The sequence below is a fragment of the Oncorhynchus keta genome, unplaced genomic scaffold (assembly GCF_023373465.1).
Source record: "Oncorhynchus keta strain PuntledgeMale-10-30-2019 unplaced genomic scaffold, Oket_V2 Un_contig_4232_pilon_pilon, whole genome shotgun sequence".
Classification (NCBI taxonomy): Eukaryota; Metazoa; Chordata; class Actinopteri; order Salmoniformes; family Salmonidae; genus Oncorhynchus; species Oncorhynchus keta.
In genome coordinates, this window is record NW_026287658.1 from 20550 (window position 1) to 43418 (window position 22869).

At 42.6% G+C, this 22869-nt stretch overlaps 1 protein-coding gene across 2 annotated transcripts; it reads left to right on the top strand.

The window, feature by feature from the left end:
- Nucleotides 1-12609: 12609 nt before the first annotated feature.
- LOC118373674 (all-trans retinoic acid-induced differentiation factor-like) lies at nucleotides 12610-19453 on the top strand. Of its 2 annotated transcripts, XR_008118091.1 has the most exons (8): nucleotides 12610-12768; nucleotides 14198-14340; nucleotides 14657-14725; nucleotides 15181-15252; nucleotides 15462-15583; nucleotides 15757-15857; nucleotides 16145-16480; nucleotides 16976-19453. XR_008118091.1 is itself a non-coding variant. In XM_035759873.2 (7 exons), exons 1-7 carry the CDS (start codon nucleotides 12676-12678, stop codon nucleotides 16247-16249), a joined length of 705 nt encoding a protein of 234 aa, XP_035615766.1. In that variant the 5' UTR covers nucleotides 12610-12675; the 3' UTR covers nucleotides 16250-16881. The 2 variants fall into 2 exon arrangements, 1 of the variants encoding a protein (XP_035615766.1); XM_035759873.2 differs by lacking the exon at nucleotides 16976-19453 and having other exon boundaries at nucleotides 16145-16881.
- Nucleotides 19454-22869: the final 3416 nt, after the last annotated feature.

Genomic DNA, 22869 nt, shown 5'->3' on the forward strand with positions numbered 1-22869 from the left:
TAGACTACACTGTAAACTGTAAACTATAGACTGTAAACTATAAACCAAACTATAGACTAACACTGTAAACCACACTATAAACTACACTATAAAATAGAGACTGTAAACTATAAACTACAGACCAGACTGTAAACCAGACAAAACTATAGACTGTAGACTATAGACTGTAAACTACTAGATTATAAACTATAGCCTGTAAACTATAGACTACACTGTAAACCACACTATAGACTGTAAACTATAGACTGTAAACTGCAAATAGACTGTAAACTGCAAATAGACTGTAGACTATAAACTACACTATAAAATAGCAAACTGAACTATAAACTGCAGACCAGACTGTAAACCAGACAAAACTAGACTGTAGCCTGCATAGACTGTAAACTAGCCTGCAAATTATAAACTATAGCCTGCAAACTAGACTGTAGCCTGCAAACTAGACTGTAGCCTGCAAACTAGACTGTAGCCTGCAAACTAGACTATAGCCTGCAAACTAGACTGTAGCCTGCAAACTAGACTGTAGCCTGCAAACTAGACTGTAGCCTGCAAACTAGACTGTAGCCTGCAAACTAGACTGTAGCCTGCAAACTAGACTATAGCCTGCAAACTAGACTATAGCCTGCAAACTAGACTATAGCCTGCAAACTAGACTGTAGCCTGCAAACTAGACTATAGCCTGCAAACTAGACTATAGCCTGCAAACTAGACTGTAGCCTGCAAACTAGACTGTAGCCTGCAAACTAGACTGTAGCCTGCAAACTAGACTGTAGCCTGCAAACTAGACTGTAGCCTGCAAACTAGACTGTAGCCTGCAAACTAGACTGTAGCCTGCAAACTAGACTGTAGCCTGCAAACTAGACTGTAGCCTGCAAACTAGACTGTAGCCTGCAAACTAGACTGTAGCCTGCAAACTAGACTGTAGCCTGCAAACTAGACTGTAGCCTGCAAACTAGACTGTAGCCTGCAAACTAGACTGTAGCCTGCAAACTAGACTGTGGCCTGCAAACTAGACTATAGCCTGCAAACTAGACTGTAGCCTGCAAACGAATTACCATAAGATTCCGTCTGTTCATCTGCCAGTCTGTTCACTCACTAGCATGACTAGTTACAGTCAACAAGATGCCATGTCATGTATAGAAACCTGTCTAATGAGGCTGGTGGTTGTTTTTCACCAGGCTACAGTTGGTCAACTGGAACTTACCCATCTAAAAACACAGAAGCATACTGTAGAATAAAAGAATAGTAAAAACATGCACATGTAGGCAGAACTAAAAATGTCCATGCAGGAAGGATGACAAGACAAAGTGTGCCCCAAATGTCACCCTATTCCCTATGTAGTGCCCTTGTGTTTGACCAGAGGCCCATAGGGTTTTGGTTAAAAGCAGTGCACTATTAAAAAAAGGGGACAGGATGCCATTTATGACACCGCCAAGAAAAAAACCATGACATGTATAACAAGTATGTATGTATAACAAGGAGAACTAGGTCACTTGGTAAATATGTGGATACAGGAGTTGATTTAATGGAATGCAAAACCTTAAAAAAAAAAAAAAAAAGGGGGATACTTCAGGATTTAGGCAACGAAGCACTTTAATCTACTTCACAAGAGTCAGATGAACTAGCGCATAGGATTTGTGTGCCTCGTCTGCAATGCAGGTTTAGCAAGCTAATGCTAACTAGCATTACCGCATTGACTGAAAGTCTATAGGCGTCTGCTATATAGCATGCTAAAATTAGCCAATTAAGATTTTCATTGCTCTTAGCAACCTGCTGCTTCAACCCAACTCTCCTTGAATAGCCCAACAGGTTGCAGCTCTCTGAGAGGTCTACCTTTATGGTGCAATTCTCATAAACCCAACGATTTGATGCAGAAATTGGACTGATGACTGAAAATGTTGTGATAACCCTGATAAAATAATACAATTATAGACCATTGCATGGCAGTTATGTTTTTCAATCAAATTATTAGAAAGCATCTCTGTGTGTGTATATATATACAGTGGGGCAAAAAAGTATTTAGTCAGCCACCAATTGTGCAAGTTCTCCCACTTAAAAAGAGGAGAGGCCTGTAATTTTCTTCATAGGTACACTTCAACTATGTCAGACAAAATGAGAAGAAAAATAATCCAGAAAATCACATTGTAGGATTTTTTCTGAATTTATTTGCAAATTATGGTGGAAAATAAGTATTTGGTTAATAACAAAAGTTTCTCAATAATTTGTTATATACCCTTTGTTGGCAATGACAGAGGTCAAACGTTTTCTATAAGTCATTACAAGGTTTCCACACACTGTTGCTGGTATTTTGGCCCATTCCTCCATGCAGATCTCCTCTAGAGCAGTGATATTTTGGGGCTGTTGCTGGGCAACACAGACATTCAACTCCCTCCAAAGATTTTCTATGGGGTTGAGATCTGGAGACTGGCTAGGCCACTCCAGGACCTTGAAATGCTTCTTACGAAGCCACTCCTTCGTTGCCCGGGCGGTGTGTTTGGGATCATTGTCATGTTGAAAGACCCAGCCACGTTTCATCTTCAATGCCCTTGCTGATGGAAGGAGGTTTTCACCCAAAATCTCACAATACATGGCCCCATTCATTCTTTCCTTTACACGGATCAGTCGTCCTGGTCCCTTTGCAGAAAAACAGCCCCAAAGCATGATGTTTCCACCCCATGCTTCACAGTAGGTATGGTGTTCTTTGGATGCAACTCAGCATTCTTTGTCCTCCAAACACAACGAGTTGAGTTTTTACCAAAAAGTTATATTTTGGTTTCATCTGACCATATGACATTCTCCCAATCTCCCAACATTCTCCCAATTTTTGCTCACTGTTCTTGTGATCATTTTGACCCCACGGGGTGAGATCTTGCGTGGAGCCCCAGATCGAGGGAGATTATCAGTAGTCTTGTATGTCTTCCATTTCCTAATAATTGCTCCCACAGTTGATTTCTTCAAGTTACAGGTCTGTGAGACCTTGTTTGTGAAGTCAGCCATAATTTGCAAATCAATTAATTAAAAATCCTACAATGTGATTTTCTGGATTTATTTTTTTCATTTTGTCCGTCATAGTTGAAGTGTACCTATGATGAAAATGACATCAGTGGGACCTCTCTCACCTTTTTAAGTGGGAGAACTTGCACAATTGGTGGCTGACTAAATACTTTTTTGCCCCATGGTATGGTAGACTTCACCTCCTCACCACTTTATGGCTATTTTCTCTGAACAGGGGGGGGACCTATTACCAAATTCACTGTGAATACATTACATCGTATGAATGAACAATACTCAAAGCCGCAGCTTCATACTACTTGTCAAACAGAGAACTGATTCTCTTTACTGGCCATTGGGGGTTGATGGAGTGTGGTGGGGGGAGTCTGTCAGTGTTTTTTTTACTATTTGTGGAAACCTCAAATCATTGTTAACCAGAGATTTTGTTCAAGTCTGATGTTGGGTACTATAATTTATTGAATGTTTAAAAAGTAAAAAGCAAAATAACTGATTGGACCCATATTGGCTATCTTTAAAATTCTCAGAGTTCAAATTATCTTTCAACAAATAAATGTTTCAGGAATGTTTCTCTTCTCCCGTTTCTAAACGACAGAAATCATTTCAGAAATGGTGGGTGTCAAAATCCTGTGTTAATTATTTCTAATGGCGTAAATCCCCTTAGTATGAAATTGAAGGTCTGGACATTAAGCAACCCCCCCCCCACCCCCACCAATATGGACCAAGACAGGTCCAGAACTAGAGGTTCATAGGAATTGCAGTCTTCAAAAAGTTATTCAACACATGTGAGGTTATTGTGGCCAGTAACAAACACATTGAAGTCCACACCCAGTCAGTTCACTTTATGCTTTTCGGGGAACAAGGTCACAAGCATGGAAACTAGTCGTTCTCAGAATGTGTTTTCCTGAACTAGCCTATATCCTGGCTCAAAAGAAAAAGAATTGGATATTACTAGGTAATTCACATTGGAATGTGATATATATGTCTAAAGGAGGAAGGCACATGGGGGGGGTATCTACATAAAACACACTGGAACCCCACAGTAAGTATACCCAACAGATATCAAAGCATTTTCTAAAAGACATGTTTCTATCTGACATCAACTAAACAAACACACACACTATCAATTACAGTTCCCACACACAGTCTCCTTTCCACACACACACACACACACACACACACACACACACACACACACACACACACACACAGTCTCCTTTCCACACTGCTCAGTATAGATATACAGGGAAAATACAGGAAAGTATTCAGACCCCTTGACTTTTTCCACGTTTTCAAGCTACGTTAGAGCTTTATTCTAAAAATGTATTACATCGTCGTCGTCCCCCCCCACCTCAATCTACACACAATACCCCATAATGACGAAGTGAAAAGATGTTTAGATATTTCAGTTAAAAATTTTAAAAAACTATCACATTTACATAGGTATTCAGACCCTTGACTCTGTACTTTTTTGAAACGCCTTTAGCAGTGACTACGGCAGAGTCTTCTTGGCACTACAAGCGAGGAACACCTGTATTTGGAGGGTTTCTCCCATTCTTCTTCACTCTCAAGCTCTGTCTGGTGATGAGAAGCGTCGCTGAACAGATATTTTCAGGCGTCTCCTGGGATGTTCGATCAGGTTCAAGTTCGGGCTCTGGCTTGAAGGACATTCAGAGACTTGTCCCGAAGCCACACCTGCGTTGTCTCGGCTGTGCGCTTAGCGTTGTTGTCCTGTTAGAAGGTGAACCGTTGCCCCAGTCTGAGGGCCTGAGCAGGTTTTCATCATGGATGTCTCTGTAGTTTGCTCTGTTCATCTTTCCCTCGATCCTGACTAGTCTCCCAGTCCCTGCTGCTGAAAAACATCCCCACAGCATGATGCTGCCACCACCATGCTTCACCGTAGGGATGGTGCCTGGTTTCCTCCAGACAGTACCCTTGGTTTTCAGGCCAAAGAGTTCAATCTTGGTTTCATCAGACCAGAGAATCTTGTTTCTCATGGTCTGAGAGTCTTTAGGTGCATTTTGGCAAACTCCAAGTGGGCTGTCATGTGCCTTTTACTGAGGAGTGGCTTCTGTCTGGCCACTATACGGACAATTCCTTCGACCTCATTGCTTGGTTTTTGCTCTGACCTGCACTGTCAACTGTGGGAGCTTATACAGACAGGTGTGAGCCTTTCCAAATCATGTCCAATCAATTGAATTTACCTCAGGTGGACTCCCAATCAAGTTGTAGAAACATCAGGTGGACATTCACTCCAAATACCTATGTTTTTTTAATTTTTTTATTATACATTTAAAAAAATGTAAAAATCAACTGATTTGGCTTGGTCATTATGGGATAATGGGTGTAGATTGTTAGGGGAAAAATATATATATTTAATAAATTGAGACTAAGGCTGTAACGTAACAAAATGTGTGAAAAAAATGAAGGGGTCTGAAAACTTTCCAAAGTTTAACCATAGTTCAGTAGAGACCATATAACTACACAGGGAAACTGTTGCCCGTCCCAAAACCACAGGAAGTGACAACTGTCAAAAAGAAAGAATGGTTTTTGCTCACAAAGGAATTCCGGCATTTAAAAATGCAGTCTTTGTTTTCCTAAAGCCCCTGTACTGTGCTGTGTTATGTGTGGTGCGGACACTGGTTCCAAGGTACACAGACAATCCCTCAGTATTAAAAGGAACATTTTTTTATTTTATTTTACAAATGTATTTTTAGTATTTGTTTCATTCGTCCACTGTTGATACAGTCACAAAATGTTTTACATGTCAGCTAATCAAGTTCGAGATTTAAAACTTTCAAAATCTAGAAAAGTGGCACAGTATGTGTTTTGGAAGTGCATCAATAGTTCATTGAATGTATAGTGGACTGAGATGTGTCCCCAATGGCACCTTTTTCCCCTTTATAGTAAGCACCCTATTCCCTACAGTGTTACTACATGTATAAAAATCTGGAGCCCTATGGGCCCTGGTCAACAAAGTGGGAATAGTGCAATTGGGGACTCATAATTGGGGAAGAGGAATGGGGACTCAGCCCCAGGACATTGGGGACTCAGCCCCAGGACATTGGGGACTCAGCCCCAGGACATTGGGGACTCAGCCCAGGACATTGGGGACTCAGCCCAGGACATTGGGGACTCAGCCCCAGGACATTGGGGACTCAGCCCCAGGACATTGGGGACTCAGCCCCAGGACATTGGGGACTCAGCCCCAGGACATTGGGGACTCAGCCCAGGACACAAAACTCACTGTAGTCAGACTACAGATAGGCCTCTCTACAAGGAAACAGTTACAGTAAGACAAAGACAGACTCCTTTACCCCCCCCCCCCCAAAAAAAACCCTGCCTGAATTTTCCACCATCTGCTGTTCTCTACACCCCCTCCACTCAAAACACAGTTGTTGAAAAAGTACCCATTCTTAAATAAAAATAAATAAAAATATGACTTCCTTTCCTTGAGATGCTGGTAAGAACTGTAAGTTGGTGCGTTTCCTTAGCGAAAGTTAGTGTTACCCCTTGGTACTTTGCTCTCTCTCGCTCTCCGCTACACTACTCACTCATGGTTGAAACCGGTCTGTCCATGCCTCATCAGCAGCTGGAGACCTTTAATGACCTTTATAAGTCATCAATCCTTACTCCAGTGTTGCTCCGTTCCCTCAGGTGTCAACAGACAGACGTTTTGCTTCAGGCTACATCGGAGACAGTGACCGTGTATTTTCCTACTAGCACCGACTTTGCTGATAACCTTACATTTACATTTACATTTAAGTCATTTAGCAGACGCTCTTATCCAGAGCGTCTTGAGGGGAACATTTTCTTACGCTTCGATCATACTCGACAACGTCATTGCATTTAGGTACACCAGAAATACATTCATTTCCAATGAAAAACGCTGCGTTTGCCTTGCAGCAATTGCGTTGCGGGAGGCAGCCGCAGTGCGTTCTGTGTGGGCGGTGTGTACATTTAGGATTTATCTAAACGTATGTGTCAAACTGTATGTGTCGACGGCTTGACAGAAATGGTAGCAGAAGGTGAATGTTGAACTGTTACAGACATATCAAGATGACGCTGCGTGCGAATAACTTCATTTTTCTGTAAAGTTACTCATGGTGTGGTGCCCAGTACCTGGATATGAAAACTACAAGCAAGCACAGGCTGCTGGGGCAACCAGTTACCTGCCGGTGATTATCCTCGGAGCCGACAGTGGCTAAGCGGCAATAAAGATGCTGCGAATACTCTAGTGGAAAAATATCTGAAATGTCCATGTTTGTAGCCAGCACTTTCAGGCAGAGGATTTCATTACAGACCTGAATTATCAACTGATGGGGTTGCCAGGTCGTTGATTGTTAAAAAAAAAAAAGGTGATGGGGTTGCCAGGTCGTTGATTGTTTAAAAAAGGTGATGGGGTTGCCAGGTCGTTGATTGTTTAAAAAAGGTGATGGGGTTGCCAGGTCGTTGATTGTTAAAAAAAAAAGGTGATAGGGTTGCCAGGTCGTTGATTGTTAAAAAAAAAAAAGGTGATAGGGTTGCCAGGTCGTTGATTGTTAAAAAAAAAAAAGGTGATGGGCTTGCCAGGTCGTTGATTGTAAAAAAAAAAAAGGTGATGGGGTTGCCAGGTCGTTGATTGTTAAAAAAGGTGATGGGGTTGCCAGGTCGTTGATTGTTAAAAAAAAAAAAAAAAGGTGATGGGGTTGCCAGGTCGTTGATTGTTAAAAAAAAAGGTGATGGGGTTGCCAGGTCGTTGATTGTTAAAAAAAAAAAAAAAAGGTGATGGGGTTGCCAGGTCGTTGATTGTTAAAAAAAAAAAAAAAAAAAAAAAGGTGATGGGGTTGCCAGGTCGTTGATTGTTAAAAAAAAAAGGTGATGGGGTTGCCAGGTCGTTGATTGTTTAAAAAAAAAAAAGGTGATGGGGTTGCCAGGTCGTTGATTGTTAAAAAAAAAAAAAAAAAAGGTGATGGGGTTGCCAGGTCGTTGATTGTTAAAAAAAAAAGGTGATGGGGTTGCCAGGTCGTTGATTGTTAAAAAAAAGGTGATGGGGTTGCCAGGTCGTTGATTGTTTAAAAAAAAAAAAAAAAGGTGATGGGGTTGCCAGGTCGTTGATTGTTAAAAAAAAAAAAAAGGTGATGGGGTTGCCAGGTCGTTGATTGTTAAAAAAAAAAGGTGATGGGGTTGCCAGGTCGTTGATTGTTAAAAAAAGGTGATGGGGTTGCCAGGTCGTTGATTGTTAAAAAAAAGGTGATGGGGTTGCCAGGTCGTTGATTGTTAAAAAAAAAAAAAAAAAAAGGTGATGGGGTTGCCAGGTCGTTGATTGTTAAAAAAAAAAGGTGATGGGGTTGCCAGGTCGTTGATTGTTTAAAAAAAAAAAAAAAAGGTGATGGGGTTGCCAGGTCGTTGATTGTTAAAAAAAAAAAAAGGTGATGGGGTTGCCAGGGTTGATTGTTAAAAAAAAAAGGTGATGGGGTTGCCAGGTCGTTGATTGTTAAAAAAAAGGTGATGGGGTTGCCAGGTCGTTGATTGTTAAAAAAAAAGGTGATGGGGTTGCCAGGTCGTTGATTGTTAAAAAAAAAAAAAGGTGATGGGGTTGCCAGGTCGTTGATTGTTAAAAAAATAAGGTGATAGGGTTGCCAGGTCGTTGATTGTTAAAAAAAAAAGGTGATGGGGTTGCCAGGTCGTTGATTGTTTAAAAAAAAAAGGTGATGGGGTTGCCAGGTCGTTGATTGTTAAAAAGGTGAAGCTACTTTATGCCATCAATTTTCCCCCTTCACTTCAAAGGGGAAGGCTTCCAATCAGCCAACAACGGCACAGCAGAAAATAAGTCGAGCAAAGGTACATACATACATATAAAAGAATATGAATGTAAATTGTATTTGTGTCTTTCCAATATATAACTTATATAATTGAAAAAATAAAAACACAGTATAGATTGATAGATACATTGTTTGTTTTTTAAAATTCAGCCTTGTCTAAGTAATTTCTTTACGGAACACAATTTTCCAACAAAATGCGAGAGTGGCTAATGCTACTTCCCGATGTAGCGCTCTGCTTTCAGCCATGCAGACTGCTGCAATCTGATTGGCTGAACACGATACACAAAATCTGGGAATAGCATTCCAAGGCATTATCCACTCTAGCATGGTTGTGGGAAATGATTTCATTGATAAAGTAGGCATATTTTCCCCACCTTCTCCCCATAAAATCGACACCTCTGCAGCCTGAATGGAGAATGTTTTGGGTACGAACCGGTCCACGGGGGATACGATTGTATGCAAACGGCAATACAATGCCTTTGGACGGTAAGATGAGGACACAATATCGCCATCTGCCGGCCTTTGAGCTAATTTCAAGGCACAAGGCAATGTTTATGAAACATACAGAAGACAGAAGCCGCTGGTGGGCTTCAGACCCCGGGGCAGCAGCTTGGTGGGCTTCAGACCCCAGGGCAGCCGCTTGGTGGGCTTCAGACCCCGGGGCAGCAGCTTGGTGGGCTTCAGACCCCGGGCAGCCGCTTGGTGGGCTTCAGACCCCGGGACAGCCGCTTGGTGGGCTTCAGACCCCGGGACAGCCGCTTGGTGGGCTTCAGACCCCGGGACAGCCGCTTGGTGGGCTTCAGACCCCGGGCAGCAGCTTGGTGGGCTTCAGACCCCGGGACAGCCGCTTGGTGGGCTTCAGACCCCGGGACAGCCGTTTGGTGGGCTTCAGACCCCGGGACAGCAGCTTGGTGGGCTTCAGACCCCGGGACAGCCGCTTGGTGGGCTTCAGACCCCAGGACAGCCGCTTGGTGGGCTTCAGACCCCGGGCAGCCGCTTGGTGGGCTTCAGACCCCGGGACAGCCGCTTGGTGGGCTTCAGACCCCAGGACAGCCGCTTGGTGGGCTTCAGACCCCGGGCAGCCGCTTGGTGGGCTTCAGACCCCGGGACAGCTGCTTGGTGGGCTTCAGACCCCAGGGCAGCAGCTTGGTGGGCTTCAGACCTCAGGGCAGCAGCTTGGTGGGCTTCAGACCCCAGGCAGCCGCTTGGTGGGCTTCAGACCTGTGTTGTATTCTCCATAAGTAGGGTTTTCAGCCATTCCATTCTCCTACATTTGGCTCCATGTAAACTACAATTCCAATGCTGTGTTTTAACGTTTAAAAAACATCAATAACCATTGATTTCTTATCTTTCATGTCAGTGAGAAAGAATCTTTCAACCAAAACACACACACACATACATACACACACATACATACATATATATATATATATATACACATACATTTAATGTAGCAGTGTTACACAGATCCACAAGCTGTGTGAGCCTCCAGTTTACCAACTACACCTCCTCCCCAGTTAACTGACAGGTTTTCAGAGCATGCTAGATAGCTAATAGCACAGGTGGTGGCCTCTGTATGCAGTCTGTCTTCTGTAAACAAGCTCTGTAGCATGGACATATGGCCGTGTGGGAACACTAACCCTATAAAAAAAAGTGTGTAGGAATTTCCCCTTTAGGTTTTTTGAAAATGATTTCTTGCTGATATGAAAGATCAATTTCTTACGTTTCCAAAAAGGAGTATGTCAAGCATTAACGTTACATGCTAATGTTTAGAGAAAGCATCCGGCACTTAAAACTGCCCCAGTCAGAAGACACTATCATCAATTGGCTTAGCTGTATGAATGGGGTAGACCTGGGGCAACCATTCCACCCATTCCGCTCCTGCCATTACCACGAGCCAGTCCTCCCCAATTAAGGTGCCACCAACCTCCTGTGATTTCACATTCTAAGGAATCTGCAGTAAAATAACTGTACGTCGTAAAACAGACAAACGAAATCAGTTCTGGAACTCACCACGTAAGTTGATCCATTTTCTCCCGAACGAACCTCCGTTTCGGGAATGGAGAAATGCATTTTAGATTTCAGATGGCCACACTGGGCGAGAGATGCACTATTTAAGATGAAGAAGAAAAATGTTTTGAAGATAAAGTCGACGCGATTGCTTGGTGATGACTACAATCATTTGAAGAAGAAAGTAGTCTTGTACTCCTCCGCTCTTACTCGGGCAACCCAGTGTTTATGTGCGTTGTTCAAACCGAGGCGACGAAGGGGGAAAAAAATATTTACTTTATACAACAATTCCTGCTGTACTGTACTGGATTAGTATAAAACTTCTCCCACGTCAGTACTCTAAACTTTTCCCACTAGCAGCCATGTTGCAGATTTAGGTAATTCCACCTTTATTGTTGGCAGTACAATTCAACTTATTCGTCGACTCTGTGTGTAGAGGTAAAAAGAAAAAGTCACCGTTGGCCCTGTTACAGCAATCCGTTGTCCAATTCGTGCCGACAATTCCCTTCACTTGCGTAATCATTAGAACTTTCGGATGAAAAGACGCAGTTTGCTCCTGCAAACCCCCGGTCACTGCCCTAAATGGTACAAACGACCGAGAGAGAGAAAACAAGCACAGATGTGTTGTAGCCTATATATTTTTTTTGTAACGCTTTCTGTGTCTTGAAGTTCTCCTAAATAGGTTACTTTGGTGAGCAGGCGGTTCGAGAAAACAGACTTGATACTAATCCACGAAAACTGGATGCATTGTAGCCGTCCAGCAATAATGTATCTAATGGGCATCAAGTAGATCATTAAGAAGCGTTGCAACAGTACTCCGGTCCAAACCATTTCTGAGAGAGGGGACCACATTTATTTCAAACATTGCAAAACAATTGTATTCCTACTTTTAAATGAATTCACGTAAAAAAAAAGACTAACTTATTTTGGGGTTTAGGCCACACATACATAAAATATGTGATATTTACTAACAGCATGCAACAAAAACAATCCTTAGGTAAATGATCTCCTCTTGTATTCTGACCCCTGTTCTGTGATGGTGCTTTCCTGAGAGTCGGGATGGTCAGATGACCGTGCATTTGAGCAGTCCAGACAACTTCCAAAACCAATTGAAATGTTTTCTTAATAACAGCATTATAAAAAGTGTAAATTGTTTGTTTTATTTCCAAAATGTGTTATTTTGGCCATGTAAACCTGTGCATATTTGTTTTTTATTGAAAGGCAGGCAACAAATAAATGTAGGCAATTAATAATACAACATATTATCATATTATAATAGACTACTACAGTCTAATAGGCTCTCTCTTTGAGATGCATGGTGCTGCAGGTAGTCTCGTGGTAATAGCGTTTGGGCCAGTAACCGAAGGAGTACTGTTTTGAATTCCCGAGCTGACAAGGTAACAATCTTTCGTTCTGCCCCTGAACAAGGCAGTTAACCCACTGTTCCCCGGCAGGCCGTCATGACTTGCCTAGTTAGATAGAGGTTAAATACAAAATCTTCAATCTATAGGCTGCATTTTAGGTATGCAAAAAATGTTGCGCAAATTGTACGGTCACGATGCACTGTCTGCGTTCAAACACTTCTGGTTTCCTTTAATATTCTCTGTCTCTTAATGATCATTAATGTGAACAGAAAGAGTAATAGATCTACAAGGAAAAATATACGATCTTTCTGAACGGCATTTACTATATCACTCTACCATAGTGTTTTTTTTTATCTATTCAAATCGAGGACTAATCAAGGGTGAAAAGGAAACGAGGCAAGGATACGAGTACTAACGGGGACGCGGCCGGGATTCACTCGCTTACAGTCACATGCCTATACGTTCCGGTCATGTGACTTGCGCCGTCGAAAATGACCGCTGGACACAGCCAGCAGAATGCAGCAGTGGTCTTGTTGTTCATTCATTTATGTTTCTCTGGTGGTTATCAACTGACTGAGTTACAGGTAGGCAATGCTGTTCGGTGTCATATCAGATCCGTTAAATTGTTACTGCTGATGCTTGGCTACACTCGTTGTTGTTGTTGTTGTTACATTGTAGCTGCTACTCTACTTGGTTACACTCAGTGTTGTTACATTGTAACTGCTCCGCTACTTGGCTACACTCGTTGTTGTTGTTGTTGTTACATTGTAACTGCTTCTATACTCAGAGTAGAGTTGTTACGTTGTTTATACACTCGGATGTGTTACATTGTAATTATGCTGCTACACTCAGCGTTGTTACATTGTAACTGCTACGCTACTTGGTTACACTCAGCGTTGTTACATTGTAACTGCTACTCTACTTGGCTACACTGCATTGTTACATTGTAACTGCTACTCTACTTGGCTACACTGCGTTGTTACATTGTAACTGCTACGCTACTTCGCTACACTGCGTTGTTACATTGTAACTGCTACGCTACTTCGCTACACTGCGTTGTTACATTGTAACTGCTACGCTACTTGGCTACACTCAGCGTTGTTACATTGTAGCTGCTACTCTACTTGGCTACACTCAGCGTTGTTACATTGTAAATGCTACTCTACTTGGCTACACTGCATTGTTACATTGTAACTGCTACTCTACTTGGCTACACTGCGTTGTTACATTGTAACTGCTACGCTACTTCGCTACACTGCGTTGTTACATTGTAACTGCTACGCTACTTGTTTACACTCAGCGTTGTTACATTGTAACTGCTACTCTACTTGGCTACACTGCGTTGTTACATTGTAACTGCTACTCTACTTGGCTACACTGCGTTGTTACATTGTAACTGCTACTCTACTTGGCTACACTGCGTTGTTACATTGTAACTGCTACGCTACTTGTTTACACTCAGCGTTGTTACATTGTAACTGCTACTCTACTTGGCTACACTGCGTTGTTACATTGTAACTGCTACTCTACTTGGCTACACTGCGTTGTTACATTGTAACTGCTACTCTACTTGGCTACACTGCGTTGTTACATTGTAACTGCTACGCTACTTGGTTACACTCAGCGTTGTTACATTGTAACTGCTACGCTACTTGGTTACACTCAGCGTTGTTACATTGTAACTGATACGCTCCTTGGCAACACTCAGCGTTGTTACATTGTAACAGTCTTCTGCTGGCCTGCATGCAACACACTCATTGAGATTGCACTGCATTGTTGGTTAAGGGCTTGTAAGTAAGCATTGCACTGCATTGTATTTGGCGTATGTGACAAATACAATTTGATTTTGTCGCTTGAAGCTACAGTATTGGTCAATAGTTGCCTGTAAGATAGCTTTTTTTTCTGAAGCATTTGTTGTAGAAAGCTATTGTTGCTAGGCTAGGCTACAGTCTTGTTAATAAAAGCGTTGTGAATAGCTCCGTGTTGTGTATTTGTTGTCCACAACAACAACAGGTGGGCCTGTGCCATCTCTGCAACGGGACGGTCCAGAACGGCACTGCCGTGAGCCAGTTCTGTTCCGCGTCTGCGGGTTTGATTGATGGCCGCTGCTGCCTGCTGAGAAAAGAGGACATCAGGGATGCGGACTACGTCATCGGGTAGGAATTAGATTCTGTGCTTTGAAAAGCATTTGTTTTGTAAACCTTTTGCAGTTGATAATCTGGCGGTCCTACTGAATTGCTCATAGAGGACAAATACTTTGTGTAATAACATTTAGTAACATCCAACAACTATTGGAAAAGAGATGTTCTCTCAGTGAAGAAAAACCAGTATAAATAAAGGTAAAATATATATATATTTTGAAAATGTACCAACTGATGACTTGTCTTGTAGCCAGTATCTGTCATTTTGTTTTGTTTTACTGTCTGTGCCCTCATCAACATGTATTAGTCACACTATTTACGTTTCCCTCAGGTTGGACCTATCAAACTGTTCCCTGAGCCGTGTGGAAGACCTTCAAGATGCATTCAGCGCTACAACAATGTATGGAAAACCAGACCGTTCACATCGACCTACATTACCAGTGTGTCACTATGTGCTGCGTTAAACCAGTGTGTCACTATGCGCTGCGTTAAACCAGTGTGTTACTATGCGCTGCGTTAAACCAGTGTGTCACTATGTGCTGCGTTAAACCAGTGTGTCACTATGTGCTGCGTTAAACCAGTGTGTTACTATGTGCTGCGTTAAACCAGTGTGTTACTATGTGCTGCGTTAAACCAGTGTGTCACTATGCGCTGCGTTAAACCAGTGTGTCACTATGTGCTGCGTTAAACCAGTGTGTTACTATGTGCTGCGTTAAACCAGTGTGTTACTATGTGCTGCGTTAAACCAGTGTGTTACTATGTGCTGCGTTAAACCAGTGTGTCACTATGCGCTGCGTTAAACCAGTGTGTCACTATGCGCTGCGTTAACTTCTGTTTTCTCTCTGGACTTTGCAGAGATCTCTCACTGAATCCCATTTTAAATCTGGACGATTCGCTGTTTGAAGGCTTTATCCAGTTGGCTACCCTGTAAGTATAATATAATAATAATTATTAGGACTGAGCTGTAATTTTTTATAATACACTTTTTACACTTCCATCAATGTTTTGTCAATAATACCATTGCTAAATCTCTCCTGTACTGTACTCTCAGGGACTGAGCACACTCCAGTAGCTCTGGTGCAAGTCTCTTCTGGTTCTACAAAATATACTAGTGTTTTCTTCTTTCAACCTGTAAGGATTCTGCCTGCCAACCTGGTCTGTCCAGGAGGCAATGCATCATGGGATAAGGTGAAGGTCAAAGGGGAAACTCATGTTTGTGAAGGACAGAAAGACATCTGTAACCAGACTGGTTATTTGTGTAAGTCAGTCACTTACCATTACAGTTTTCTGGGGAAACTATAAATAAATAAAACATGGGTGCCACCTTTAGCTGTGATTCTAAATACAGTGTGAACTGGCATCAGTCTTTTAACTGACAGTTTATACAGTATCTTATGTTCTTCTTCTCTCACCATAACTTGGCTTCGACAGCGTTGAACTGCCCCGAGAACTCCCTCTGTGTACCATACGGTCCGGGCTTCTTTCAATGTAGCTGCTCGGATGCCTTCCGTGGATACAAGTGTCTTCGAGAGGTCAGTTACGACAACACAGCCTCCTTGTCATTTATTGGAAAATATTCTTACAAAATGTTGTATTATTATTATTTTGGGACAATGGCGATAAGTTGCATCACAAAATAAATATATATATATATATATATGTTATTCATTAATATCGATATTCCGTCATTGATTGTTGAAGACAACGCAAGTATGAACTGCCAAAGAAATAACTGCTATGGTGATATGAAACCCTTCAAAAAGAAAATATTACTGCTATGCACGAAATTAAATCGTTGTTGTCTGTTTGTTGTTGGCAGGGAGAGTTTCCTATAATCCAGGTGTTCGGGCCTCTAGCGGGCTCCACAGTCCTGGTCTCCATCCTGCTATGGGTCACCCAAAGACGCAAGGCCATATCAGTCTGAGGTTGTACCCGAGCACCTGGTCTGAGGCCTAGTCCTAGGACATTTTCAAGTGGTACTGACCTGAAATAGCAGGGGAAATGCTCAGGGGTTAATGTCATAGTGCTGACAGTGGACTGTTGATTGAGGAGATGGTCTCAGGGGTTAATGTCATAGTGCTGACAGTGGACTGTTGATTGAAATGGTCTCAGGGGTTAATGTCATAGTGCTGACAGTGGACTGTTGATTGAAATGGTCTCAGGGGTTAATGTCATAGTGCTGACAGTGGACTGTTGATTGAGGAGATGGTCTCAGGGGTTAATGTCATAGTGCTGACAGTGGACTGTTGATTGAGGAGATGGTCTCAGGGGTTAATGTTATAGTGCTGACAGTGGACTGTTGATTGAGGAGATGGTCTCAGGGGTTAATGTCATAGTGCTGACAGTGGACTGTTGATTGAGGAGATGGTCTCAGGGGTTAATGTTATAGTGCTGACAGTGGACTGTTGATTGAGGAGATGGTCTCAGGGGTTAATGTCATAGTGCTGACAGTGGACTGTTGATTGAGGAGATGGTCTCAGGGGTTAATGTCATAGTGCTGACAGTGGACTGTTGATTGAAATGGTCTCAGGGGTTAATGTCATAGTGCTGACAGTGGACTGTCATGGGATAAGGTGAAGGTCAAAGGGGTGATTGAAATGGTCTCACGGGTTAATGTCATAGTGCTGACAGTGGACTGTTGATTGAGGAGATGGTCTCAGGGGTTAATGTCATAGTGCTGACAGTGGACTGTTGATTGAGGAGATGGTCTCAGGGGTTAATGTCATAGTGCTGACAGTGGACTGTTGATTGAAATGGTCTCAGGGGTTAATGTCATAGTGCTGACAGTGGACTGTTGATTGAAATGGTCTCAGGGGTTAATGTTATAGTGCTGACAGTGGACTGTTGATTGAGGAGATGGTCTCAGGGGTTAATGTCATAGTGCTGACAGTGGACTGTTGATTGAGGAGATGGTCTCAGGGGTTAATGTCATAGTGCTGACAGTGGACTGTTGATTGAGGAGATGGTCTCAGGGGTTAATGTCATAGTGCTGACAGTGGACTGTTGATTGAAATGGTCTCAGGGGTTAATGTCATAGTGCTGACAGTGGACTGTTGATTGAAATGGTCTCAGGGGTTAATGTCATAGTGCTGACAGTGGACTGTTGATTGAGGAGATGGTCTCAGGGGTTAATGTCATAGTGCTGACAGTGGACTGTTGATTGAGGAGATGGTCTCAGGGGTTAATGTCATAGTGCTGACAGTGGACTGTTGATTGAGGAGATGGTCTCAGGGGTTAATGTCATAGTGCTGACAGTGGACTGTTGATTGAGGAGATGGTCTCAGGGGTTAATGTCATAGTGCTGACAGTGGACTGTTGATTGAGGAGATGGTCTCAGGGGTTAATGTCATAGTGCTGACAGTGGACTGTTGATTGAGGAGATGGTCTCAGGGGTTAATGTCATAGTGCTGACAGTGGACTGTTGATTGAGGAGATGGTCTCAGGGGTTAATGTCATAGTGCTGACAGTGGACTGTTGATTGAGGAGATGGTCTCAGGGGTTAATGTCATAGTGCTGACAGTGGACTGTTGATTGAGGAGATGGTCTCAGGGGTTAATGTCATAGTGCTGACAGTGGACTGTTGATTGAGGAGATGGTCTCAGGGGTTAATGTCATAGTGCTGACAGTGGACTGTTGATTGAGGAGATGGTCTCAGGGGTTAATGTCATAGTGCTGACAGTGGACTGTTGATTGAGGAGATGGTCTCAGGGGTTAATGTCATAGTGCTGACAGTGGACTGTTGATTGAGGAGATGGTCTCAGGGGTTAATGTCATAGTGCTGACAGTGGACTGTTGATTGAGGAGATGGTCTCAGGGGTTAATGTCATAGTGCTGACAGTGGACTGTTGATTGAGGAGATGGTCTCAGGGGTTAATGTCATAGTGCTGACTGTGGACTGTTGATTGAGGAGATGGTCTCAGGGGTTAATGTCATAGTGCTGACAGTGGACTGTTGATTGAGGAGATGGTCTCAGGGGTTAATGTCATAGTGCTGACAGTGGACTGTTGATTGAGGAGATGGTCTCAGGGGTTAATGTCATAGTGCTGACAGTGGACTGTTGATTGAGGAGATGGTCTCAGGGGTTAATGTCATAGTGCTGACTGTGGACTGTTGATTGAGGAGATGGTCTCAGGGGTTAATGTCATAGTGCTGACAGTGGACTGTTGATTGAGGAGATGGTCTCAGGGGTTAATGTCATAGTGCTGACTGTGGACTGTTGATTGAGGAGATGGTCTCAGGGGTTAATGTCATAGTGCTGACAGTGGACTGTTGATTGAGGAGATGGTCTCAGGGGTTAATGTCATAGTGCTGACAGTGGACTGTTGATTGAGGAGATGGTCTCAGGGGTTAATGTCATAGTGCTGACAGTGGACTGTTGATTGAGGAGATGGTCTCAGGGGTTAATGTCATAGTGCTGACAGTGGACTGTTGATTGAGGAGATGGTCTCAGGGGTTAATGTCATAGTGCTGACAGTGGACTGTTGATTGAGGAGATGGTCTCAGGGGTTAATGTCATAGTGCTGACAGTGGACTGTTGATTGAGGAGATGGTCTCAGGGGTTAATGTCATAGTGCTGACAGTGGACTGTTGATTGAGGAGATGGTCTCAGGGGTTAATGTCATAGTGCTGACAGTGGACTGTTGATTGAGGAGATGGTCTCTAGGCCCATATGACATGTTTTAAGACTTATAGTTTTTGATGCTCAGTGTGTAATCGCCACAAATTTTGCAATTGTTGTACAGCGTGCAGCCATTTATCTCGATCAGCATGGTGTTATGTTCAACATAAGCTGTAACTTAATGTATATTCCATTCATGGTTTATTTACTAAGACTAACGCTCAGGTATCCTCATCTACTTTGCATGTGAATAAGTCAATTCTCATAGGAGCTATAATGTGCAATATAAATTGCAATAGCAACAAAATATATTATCATTGTTTTTTTGGGGGGGACTGACAAGATATCGATGTGATAAATAACATTATAGAGAGACATGAGCAGAACACATTGCTTGCAGACAGTACCACCAATGTTGCCTTGTTCGTACATGGTTACAGGTCAATATGTTTATTAACTGAAATGGGTTGCCTTGGATTAAAGACGGATGTTATACACGGACTCAAGTGATTTGCTGTGTGTGTGTGTGTCTCTTGACCTGAAGAGCCATTCTGAACGGCACACAGGTGACTTATGTACTGACCAATGAATCTGTCCAATTTCCTCTGCGCCATTGAGCAGTTCATTGAATACTAGTTTGTGTTGACTTCTCTCCCTCTAATAAAACGTTTCTGCGATAGAACATCATGGAACATTAAAGAAACGTCTTTAAAAGGAGACATTCTCCAACACTCTACTCGATAAATTGGATGCAGTCTATCACAGTGCCATTCGTTTTTGTCACCAAAGCCCCATATACTACCCACCACTGCGACCTGTACGCTCTCATTGGCTGGCCCTCGCTTCGTACTCGTCGCCAAACCCACTGGCTCCAGGTCATCTACAAGACCCTGCTAGGTAAAGTCCCCCCTTATCTCAGCTCGCTGGTAACCATAGCATCACCCACCTGTAGCACACGCTCCAGCAGGTATATCTCTCTGGTCACTCCCAAAAACAATTCTTCCTTTGGCCGCCTCTCCTTCCAGTTCTCTGCTGCCAATGACTGGAACGAACTACAAAAATCTCTGAAACTGGAAACACTTATCTCCCTCACTAGCTTTAAGCACCAACTGTCAGAGCAGCTCACAGATTACTGCACCTGTACATAGCCCACCTATAATTTAGCCCAAACAACTACCTCTTTCCCTACTGTATTTATTTTGCTCCTTTGCACCCCATTATTTCTCTCTACCTTGCACATTCCTCCACTGCAAATCTACCATTCCAGTGTTTTACTTGCTATATTGTATTTACTTCACCACCATGGCTTTTTTTTGCCTTTACCTCCCTTATCTCAACTCATTTGCTCACATCGTATATAGACTTATTTTTCTACTGTATTATTGACTGTGTGTTTGTTTTACTCCATGTGTAACTCTGTGTTGTTATGTGTCAAACTGCTTTGCTTTATCTTGACCAGGTCGCAATTGTAAATGAGAACTTGTTCTCAACTGGCCTACCTGGTTAAATAAAGGTGTTCTCAACTAGCCTACCTGGTTAAATAAAGGTGTTCTCAACTAGCCTACCTGGTTAAATAAAGGTGTTCTCAACTGGCCTACCTGGTTAAATAAAGGTGTTCTCAACTAGCCTACCTGGTTAAATAAAGGTGTTCTCAACTGGCCTACCTGGTTAAATAAAGGTGTTCTCAACTAGCCTACCTGGTTAAATAAAGGTGTTCTCAACTGGCCTACCTGGTTAAATAAAGGTGTTCTCAACTAGCCTACCTGGTTAAATAAAGGTGTTCTCAACTGGCCTACCTGGTTAAATAAAGGTGTTCTCAACTAGCCTACCTGGTTAAATAAAGGTGTTCTCAACTAGCCTACCTGGTTAAATAAAGGTGTTCTCAACTGGCCTACCTGGTTAAATAAAGGTGTTCTCAACTGGCCTACCTGGTTAAATAAAGGTGTTCTCAACTGCCCTACCTGGTTAAATAAAGGTGTTCTCAACTAGCCTACCTGGTGAAATAAAGGTGTTCTCAACTGGCCTACCTGGTTAAATAAAGGTGTTCTCAACTAGCCTACCTGGTGAAATAAAGGTGTTCTCAACTAGCCTACCTGGTTAAATAAAGGTGTTCTCAACTGGCCTACCTGGTTAAATAAAGGTGTTCTCAACTGGCCTACCTGGTTAAATAAAGGTGTTCTCAACTGGCCTACCTGGTTAAATAAAGGTGTTCTCAACTGGCCTACCTGGTTAAATAAAGGTGTTCTCAACTGGCCTACCTGGTTAAATAAAGGTGTTCTCAACTGGCCTACCTGGTTAAATAAAGGTGTTCCCAACTGGCCTACCTGGTGAAATAAAGGTGTTCTCAACTGGCCTACCTGGTTAAATAAAGGTGTTTTCAACTAGCCTACCTGGTTAAATAAAGGTGTTCTCAACTAGCCTACCTGGTGAAATAAAGGTGTTCTCAACTAGCCTACCTGGTGAAATAAAGGTGTTCTCAACTAGCCTACCTGGTGAAATAAAGGTGTTCTCAACTAGCCTACCTGGTTAAATAAAGGTGTTCTCAACTAGACTACCTGGTTAAATAAAGGTGTTCTCAACTAGCCTACCTGGTTAAATAAAGGTGTTCTCAACTAGCCTACCTGGTGAAATAAAGGTGTTCTCAACTAGCCTACCTGGTTAAATAAAGGTGTTCTCAACTAGACTACCTGGTTAAATAAAGGTGTTCTCAACTAGCCTACCTGGTTAAATAAAGGTGTTCTCAACTAGCCTACCTGGTTAAATAAAGGTGTTCTCAACTAGACTACCTGGTTAAATAAAGGTGTTCTCAACTGGCCTACCTGGTTAAATAAAGGTGTTCTCAACTACCCTACCTGGTTAAATAAAGGGTGAAATAAAATTTTTAAAAATGCTCTCTTCCTACAACAATGCATTCTATTACACACTGATGGCATTATATTCAACATAAGCTGGCACTCTATTCAAATGATGGTTTACTAACTAACACTCAATCTCCAATAATAGGCATTTTAAGCCACAGCAGTACCTCATTAAATCAGAACAGTTAAAATGTTTTGCTGTAGATTGAATGAGGATACAGCATTTAGGGGATACACGACTACAGCAACAACAAACATTTTAAATAACTGAATCGGTTTGATTGAAAACGTTCAAAGCGGAAATCTTGGACTTTCATTGGCCACTTCTCTGCCGTTGAGATGTTCCTTTGATCAAGCTCGTATCCACAGTCTTGAGTGCTGATCTAGGGTCAGTTTAGTCTTTTACATCATAATGAATACAATTGTATGGACAGATCCCAGGTCAACTCTCCTACTCTGAGATGCCATGTGGATACGGGACCTGTTCCCTATACCTTCTACCCCCCACCACCACCACCACCCGGGCCAAATCCTCTATCGTCAACCCTGTCCAAAGAACACACAGGAAATTATGTTTTTAATAAATAATGTGCCATTTATTACATGCCGAAAGTGTATTACATGCCAAACAGGTGTGAATGCCTGCTCAGAGTAGAACACTTCTGCAGTCTTTCTTGGGGCCAGCTGTTACAGTGGATATAGCCTAGCATGTAGAAAGGCTGAGCAAAGTGAGAGTCTAAAGACCCGGTCCAATATCAACACTAGCACGCTACTAACAATTAAAACAAATGTATTTAGTAGGTCTATGCATTCTAGAATGGTCGTCGGAACATTTGGAATCCTATGACCTAATACCCTACACTATATAGGAGGATAGGGTGCCCATAGCTTACAACTCTCAAACACAAGTGTTTCTTATAGAACACCACATCAAGTCAGATGCATCATCAGTCTGCGACTTTATGCCAAACCCCTGCGTCATTCCCCTTCCACCTCTTACTGGTCCAGGTTTTTAACCCTGAGAACAACAGGAACTGAGGTGCAGGGTATCATGCCCAGGTCTGTGAT